A 7,972-nucleotide genomic window follows, 5' to 3' on the forward strand; every position below is an offset into this window, starting at 1 on the left:
AAAAATCATGGAACTTTACAATTTTTAACATAATAGATAATATAAATGTGTAAATACTAAGAAAAATCACAAATAACTCCTAGAACATCCCAAAATCAGTGTTACAAGTGCATGAGCATTTACGAAGGAGTACAATAACAATACAACATATGTCTGGAATGTAAATAAGACATGATAGAATAACTTGTACGATGGAGACTCTATGGGCTGCGATACGTAGCCTGGAATGCAGCTCACCATAGATACTTACTAGATGTCCAATAAAGCAATATAATAAAGTATAAATAAGCAGATATGAAGCAGCTCACCCCGGAGAAGTAGTGACGAGGGATCAACATAGATACTTACTAGAGGTCCAATAAAGCAATATAATAAATCATAACTAGATATGAAGCACACAACAATAATGAGGGTAAATCTATAAGTTACATAATCTTCCAAAATATTTCTTTTTAAAGTATGAATTTCTCAATCTTGTATTCTACCTTAACAGCTCAGAAAAGGCCAAGTGCCAAATATCAAATGAATAAGGAATACCATATAAAATGCCGGTTATCAGTGAAAAGATAATCTCGTAAATGTTCGGACTGCCAGCGATATAACGCACGATTATGCCGAAGTCGTTCGGCCTGATCCAGAATAATATGTATACTGCCGAGGGTCAAGCGACACGAACCATAGATGTATCTATTATACTGCCGAGGCGTTCGACCCGCTCCACAAGAAATAAAAGAAATTACCAAATTACGAGACACGTGCTTACAATACAGTACATGAGCACAATATGAATATAATCTTTACCGTTTCTCAAATAACTTTCCAACAACTCAAGGTGATAAGGCTCAGCCTAGTATACATATATTTATTTCTAAATTTCAATTATTAATTCAATTAATTAAGCCAACAGAATGAGTTCAAATAATTCAATTATTACATAATAAGGTCCTAAAGTCTACCCGAACATAATCATGTTTTAGCTACGTACGGACTCTCGTCACCTCGTGCGTACATAGCACCCACAACTAGTATCACATAACGATTACATTATCTAGGGGTAGTTTCCCCTCACAAGGTTAGACAAGAGACTTGTCTCGCTTCGAACTTACATAACCGGCTCCCACGCCACTCTAACATCTTAAACGGATGCCCCCCGCTCTAAAACTAGTCAAACAATGTGCAACCCAATAAAAATATACTCTAATACTCATAATAAATCAATTCATAATAATTTCCAACACCACTCGAAAAGTCTATAAAGTCAATCATCGGGCTCACGTGCCCAGATTCAAAACATTTTTGAAGATAATCATTACCCACAATACCACAAATTCAAATATATAATTTATTTCTAATTCCATGTCAAATTTCATGGTAAAAGTTCCAAAATACCAATTTCTAGGTTTCTTTCAAAATCTCAAAATTTCTACTAATTTCTATGTTTAAATCCTTGTATAATCCATATATTTAGCTTGTAATAGGAAGAAATCACTTACCTCGAGTTGCTCGATGAACCACCCCTCAAAATAGCTCCCCAAATTCGGCCATCCAAGTGAAAAATGAGAGAAATGAGAGCTAAGTCTCGATTTAAGGAACTATTCTACCCAACAATAGTCTCGCACTTGCGGCCAAAATGCCGCACCTGCGGCGTCGCTTTTTCGACCACCCCTCCGCTTCTGTGGAAAATCACCCAAACATGATGGTTCGCACCTGTGGAACCATTCCCCGCTTCTGCGATATCGCAAGTGCGAGCCTTTTCCGCTCCCGCGTTTTCTCCCGCTTCTGCGCCTAACGCATTTGCCTCTGCGCTTGCACAGATACGACCAAAGCTCCACACCTGCGGCCCTTCCCCTGGTGACCTTCTCTGCTTCTACGATGACCTCCCTCGCACCTGCGTGTCCGCACATGCGACCAAACCACCGCAGGTGCGATGACTCCAGACTTCAGCAGTCTTCAGCATTTCCTCGAATCCAAGTTTCAATCCGATTTCAATCCGTTTCAAACTCGAGGCCCCCGAGACCCCATCCAAACATACCAACACATCCCAAAACATGAAACGAACTTTCTCGAAGCCTCAAATCGCACCAACCAACACCAAAACTATGAATCGACGATAAAAATCCTTCTTTAAACTTTCAAACTTCGACGAACGCGTCCGAATCATACTTAAACATTTCGAAATGACGCCAAACTTTACGTACAAGTTATAAATCATGATACAAACCTATTCCAAGTCTCGAAACTCCAAATGGACATCGATAACACCAAAATTCACTTTAAATCAAACTTTAGAAATTCTTAAACTTTTAAAATGCTAACTTTCCATAATAGGCGCCGAAATACTCCCGGACCATCCGGTACTCAACTCGAACATATGCCAAAGTCCAAAATCATCATACAATCCTATTGGAACCTTCAAATCCCGATTCCGAGGTCGTTTACTCAAAAGTCAAACCTCAGTCAATTCTTCCAACTTAAAGCTTCGAAATTAGAATTTTCTTTCCGAATCAATTCCGAACTTCCCGAAATTAAATTCCGACTATGCGTACATGTCATAATTTATGAAGTGAAGGTACTCAAGGCCTCAAATCGCCGAACGACGTGCTGGAGCTCGAAACGACCGATCGGGTCGTTACAAAACTGAGTTTGCAATGATTTTTAGGACTAAAACTTCTTATAATTGAGTTGTTGATTAATTTGCGAATGTCCTTCAAGTTTATCTTACCACCTAATTATTCTTTCTGAGCTTTTGATGCTTTACACAATATAAATTGAACTTTTATAATAATTCTTTCTTATTGTGTATGTTTTTAATTGATATGGTATTAACGTGCAACGCACGTTCGTAGAAACTAATATATATATATATATATATATATATATATATATATATATATATATATATATATACCAGCTAGAAAAAATAAATAGGAAATACAACGGACTATTTTTGTAAAGATCTCATAAAATTGTGAGGAAAGTGAATATAGTACGGTTTTGAACAAAGGTTGTTTAATGAGCAAATGTCAGAATAAATAATACTGGCTGTCACTCATTTATACAAGACTATTAATATTTCATCCAACATTAACAACTTGTTTGGACGATTGTTATCTATCGTTCCATAATGTATAGTATTGTATCATTTTGATGTATGTAATGTTTGCTATCATTTCATGATGTCATGCACCAATAATATGAAGAATAAACTTGTAATATTATAAACAAAAAGTAAGGTACGAGGTAGAATTATAATATAAAAAGTTAGGGTAAATAATAAAATAGAATTGTTTCATAATAAGAAAGGGCAAGATAAGAGAAAAAAAAATAAGGTAACGGCGCGACCACACCAAATTGGTCATTCCATAAAGTGACACTTTTCGTCGTTACGTAACGACATATTTAACGATACGATACAATAAAATTTAAGTAACAATAAAAATAAATATATTATATTTAAGAAGAATTAACCTAAATAGCAACACACTTAACTGTTTAAACTAAAAATAGTCAGTGGAAGTATAGTGTATACATAATTTATGTATTATATGTGTATAATTGTGTATAATGAATGTATAATCTATGCATATGACTTAGAAAAGTAAACAATAAATATGACCAGCTATTTGTGTAAAAATTTCTATATTTAAAATAACAATATGATACAATACAATAGGTAACAACCATCCAAACAAGCTTTAATGAACAAGAATGTTATTTGGAATGTATGTCTTGGTATTTTAAAGTTTGCATGAGAATTCTTTAACAAACTTATATAATTCAATGTATGAAATTTCTTTACATATTTCAAATTTAATCTTTCATATTCCCATAAATGAATCACATTATTCCGAGGCTACTCTTATATTTTCAATATTTTAGTGCATTCCTATGACTAGTTGGTCAAAATTCCAAAAACATGAGGTGTATATAGCGAAACTAGTTTGGTACACGGAATGTAGTAAACCATTCATTTCACTCTTTTCAATCTCAACCTTTACAACTACTGTTTATTACTAAACTTTAGGAGTGACTTAAGCAACTTCCTTCGCTCTACCATTAGACAAAATCAGAGGAGAGAGAGTGAGAAACAGCTCCAAAAAACACAAGGTATGAAATAATAACACAAATGTTGTGTGCATGTTCAAAGAACATTGACTTGTAATTAGGGGAATAAAATAAAAAATAAAAAAACAAGAAAGAGGCAGAATACAAGGAGTTGAATTGATCATCATCCCATTTTTTTATAATAATAATGGCACAAATGCAACCTGAAAAAGTTGCTTCTAGTGTCCAACAATCTACTCCAGAAAAAATTGTTGCTAAAGTTGATTATAACAAGAAGCTGGCCAAGAATAATAATAAGCAGCAGATCAATGCTGCTTCTTACAATATTAATGGTGGATCTTTCAAGTTCAATGTTCAAGCCCCCGAGTTCGTGCCGAAATCACATGCCACAATCCCCATTTCAAGATATATTTATCCCTATTTCCAGTATGTTAATACAACAACTACTACTAATGATTGGATATATGGGGGTGATCAAGAAACTATCTCCTTTGTTCAAGAACCAAGTTTTGTTTCAACTTTGTCTCAGAAAGATATCCTTCCTGAAGAGCTCAGGCTAAAAGTCATCAAACAGGTCACCTTTTCTTCTTTTCTCTTTGCTTTTTTCTTTTTGAGTTGAATTGCTTCTCAGTTGTGTTAAGTGCGTGGCTATCTCATATATACTTCAATTTTATTATGTACCAACACGCATGTGAGCCTAATTATTTTTTTATGTGCCAAATAGATAGTGAGATTAATTTGAAATAAGACCTTTTGATACCATGTTGAAGTGTGTGACCATATCAATTAAGAGATTAAGCTCTCAACAATTTGATCTTGTTAACGTTCTTTGTTTTCCCTTCTAATGGTGTTTGGATCAAATGGCCATTTTGTTGGTCTGGTCACCATTTGTCATTCTTTGTATCACAATTTATGTGCTTATTGACCGGTCTTTATTTAATGTTGATCAACATCTTTGATTCAATGAGCTTTTATTAAAAAATAAAAATAAGGTTACACTAGCAAATATGGCGTTTTAACTAGTTTTAGATGTGGGAGAAAAGGGAGCTCAAAAGAAGTATGAAAACACATGTAACTGAATCTATTAAAAGCACAAAGGGAATTGCAACCTGAGCAATTTTCTCCGGTCATTCTTTCTTTACTTGCTCGCTATGGCTTGGCACTTAATCGCTAAATGAGGGATGTTTGCGTATGTAATAATAGCCTAGACCTCATAAATGCAATTGCAGATTTTGTTCTGTTACAAGACTCTTAATAAGCAGACTGCTAAATAAGAATAGTCAGATTCTGCTCTAGTTTTTTATAGCATGGTTTATGTCTACAAGCTTTATTGCCTTGTTGAGATTTTTTGTTTCTAAAATCTGATAGTTTATATATTTGATAGGTTGAATACCAACACAGTGACATGAGCTTGCTCGCAAATGAGAGCTTGTTGAAACAAATGAATAAGGACCCTAAAGGCTTTGGTAAGTAGTATTGATACATAGTTAAATAAATAGTCTACAGATTTTCAATTCATCAGTTTGTCAAATTCTTGAGAAATATGTTTAATTACTACTACAGTTCCCATTTCTTCTGTTTCGGCTACAAAGAAAATCAAGTCCCTCATTACCAACAACCAATTAACGCTTTCTCATGCCCTCCTGTCCTCTTCAAAGCTAGTAAGTATTGAATTTTAGTTAAGCTGTGTTTATTTTAATTACTTATTGAATATCAATTGACGACTAAGATTTTCTATATATACTTGATCGTATTCTGAAGATTGTAAGCGACGATGGCAAGAAGGTCAAACGAAAAATCCCATTCACTGACAAGGATAAAGAGGAATTAATGGTACATGTACTTCTTTTCTCATATATTGCTATATGCTCTATGTTTTTGATTTATTCAAGTATTAATATTAATACAACTTCTCTTTTTGATTTGTTTCCTTTCAGTTGCGCACTGTGGTGGCTGAAAATTTACCAGATGATCACTCTCATCACAACATTGAGAAAATATTTAATGTGGCTGGAAGGTGATATTCTTGAATCTTATCGACAAATTTTATCTTCGCCTATATTTATTTTGTCGGGAAATGACACATTGTCGTTCTTATTTTAAGTGTCAAAACAATCCGAGTATGCCATCCTCAAGATCCTAACACCCGAACTCGAGGAGACTTGGGCATCAGCAGTAAGGTATTAAGTACACAAAACTGAATTGTTCTGCATCTTAAAAAGCACACACTGAACCTTTAAATAGGGATCTAATTCCTTCTGTTTTACCGTCTTATTGTTTTATTTGCTCCAAAGCTCCACGCACTGATTGAGTTTGAGCATCCAGAAGCAGCTGAGAAAGCAGTATGCCATTATTTTTGTGCTTCCTTTGATTTTTTTTTATTTTTAACATCATTGTTTTAGTTAAAGCTACTTTGGATCATCTAAAACTATTCTTTGCGTTATAACCTAATCAGGCGGAGAAGCTAAATGATGAGAGGAACTGGAGAAAAGGCCTACGAGTGAAGTTGCTGCTCAGACGTTCAGTAAGTCTTATTTCAACCCCGTTTGCTTTCACTTAACGGAGGTCTGAATCTGAATCATTCGGATCTCAGCCCACTATAAGTGCATTCGTTTTTTTCTTTCACTACAGCTTATTTGATCTGAATATGTTTGATTCATCTAGAATTTGTACATAGTCTTAAAATCATTAAAATGATATCGATCACTTAAAGATTTCTATGAACATGACCATTTAATATCTCCTTTAACTACTTCTTGTCATACTTGTGCTTCTGTAAGCTCATGTTTCATTTTTTGGTATATTTTTCTTAAGAATGTTGTCACATCTGCAGCCAAAGTCTGTTCTAAAGAGCAGGAAGTCAGCATTTGATGGCTGTTTTGATGATGAAGATTGGTTAGCTTCTGAATTGACAGATGACTCAAATCACACTAATCACTCGGAAATAGTGGATAATAATGTAAGTATGGTCATGACTAAACCAAACATAGGTTATTTTCTCTTTTGATATGATGTTTTTGGTTTTGGAGTATTCAATATCCTGTTATTGACAACCATATACTAAAATATGCATCTTTCTTCATGCTAAAATTTAAAGCTCTGATTCAAATTTCTCTCGATTAATCCCCTTGTTGTTAGGTCGAAGAGACTTTAGCAACAAAGAAAACATGGGGTAAAGGCCGTGTGAGAGCACGACAACGAAATCAAATGTTCAATGGTCGTGGCCTACTTGTCTCATCTCCACAAAGCAGCAGCTCTAGTCCATTTGAAGCACCTTTGAAACAGGCTACAAAAGGAAGAATGCCAGATGGAACCAAAGGTTTCACTATGGGAAGAGGGAAGCCCTTAAATATTAATGTTCAAACTGGAGTACATGTGGTATAATGGAAGATGATCAATTTTGCGCTGGTTTACTACTCAGTATTCACTGGTAGTCAATGGAAGTCTAGTCAAAGTTTTTGGAAATTTTTTGGTTCAATATATATGCTGTCAATAATTCTAGAACTCTTTTTTTTGCTGACCTTTTTGAGCATCCATAATTCATTCAATAAGAATATATGTAATGGCAAAAGTGTATAGGTTAAGAAAGGCTATGGCTTCCTTGAGACTACCAATTTTGTTTTGTTCATATATCTTTTATCATGTGAAATAATGCTACTGAGTTTAAGATTCTGCCTCTATTTCATCTCTCATTTTGTCTCTTGATGTTGTGGTATTTATTGCTCAATGTTCAGCACTGCGCATTATATATAATATGTTGGAAATTGGTTACCGATGAATTCGGGCAAGATCACTTTTAGCCCGCGATTGAAATTATTTATAGTTGTAGCTGCGAAATTGTATAAAAATTGTATAACATACATAAATGTACTTATTCTGACAGAATTATATGATATATGTGTATTGA

The 7,972-nt window shown here is 34.4% G+C and overlaps 1 protein-coding gene across 1 annotated transcript; it reads left to right on the forward strand.

The window, feature by feature from the left end:
- The first annotated feature begins 4,115 nt into the window (after nt 1–4,115).
- Nucleotides 4,116–7,745, forward strand: LOC107831664 (la-related protein 6C-like). Its single transcript, XM_016659451.2, has 10 exons — nt 4,116–4,639; nt 5,450–5,531; nt 5,629–5,726; nt 5,827–5,898; nt 6,003–6,082; nt 6,170–6,245; nt 6,360–6,407; nt 6,521–6,589; nt 6,899–7,024; nt 7,204–7,745. The coding sequence occupies exons 1-10, from the start codon at nt 4,253–4,255 to the stop codon at nt 7,447–7,449; spliced, it is 1,284 nt and encodes a 427-aa protein (XP_016514937.1). The 5' UTR covers nt 4,116–4,252; the 3' UTR covers nt 7,450–7,745.
- The last annotated feature ends 227 nt before the right edge of the window (nt 7,746–7,972 follow it).

This window comes from Nicotiana tabacum, chromosome 24 (assembly GCF_000715075.1).
Source record: "Nicotiana tabacum cultivar K326 chromosome 24, ASM71507v2, whole genome shotgun sequence".
NCBI lineage: Eukaryota > Viridiplantae > Streptophyta > Magnoliopsida > Solanales > Solanaceae > Nicotiana > Nicotiana tabacum.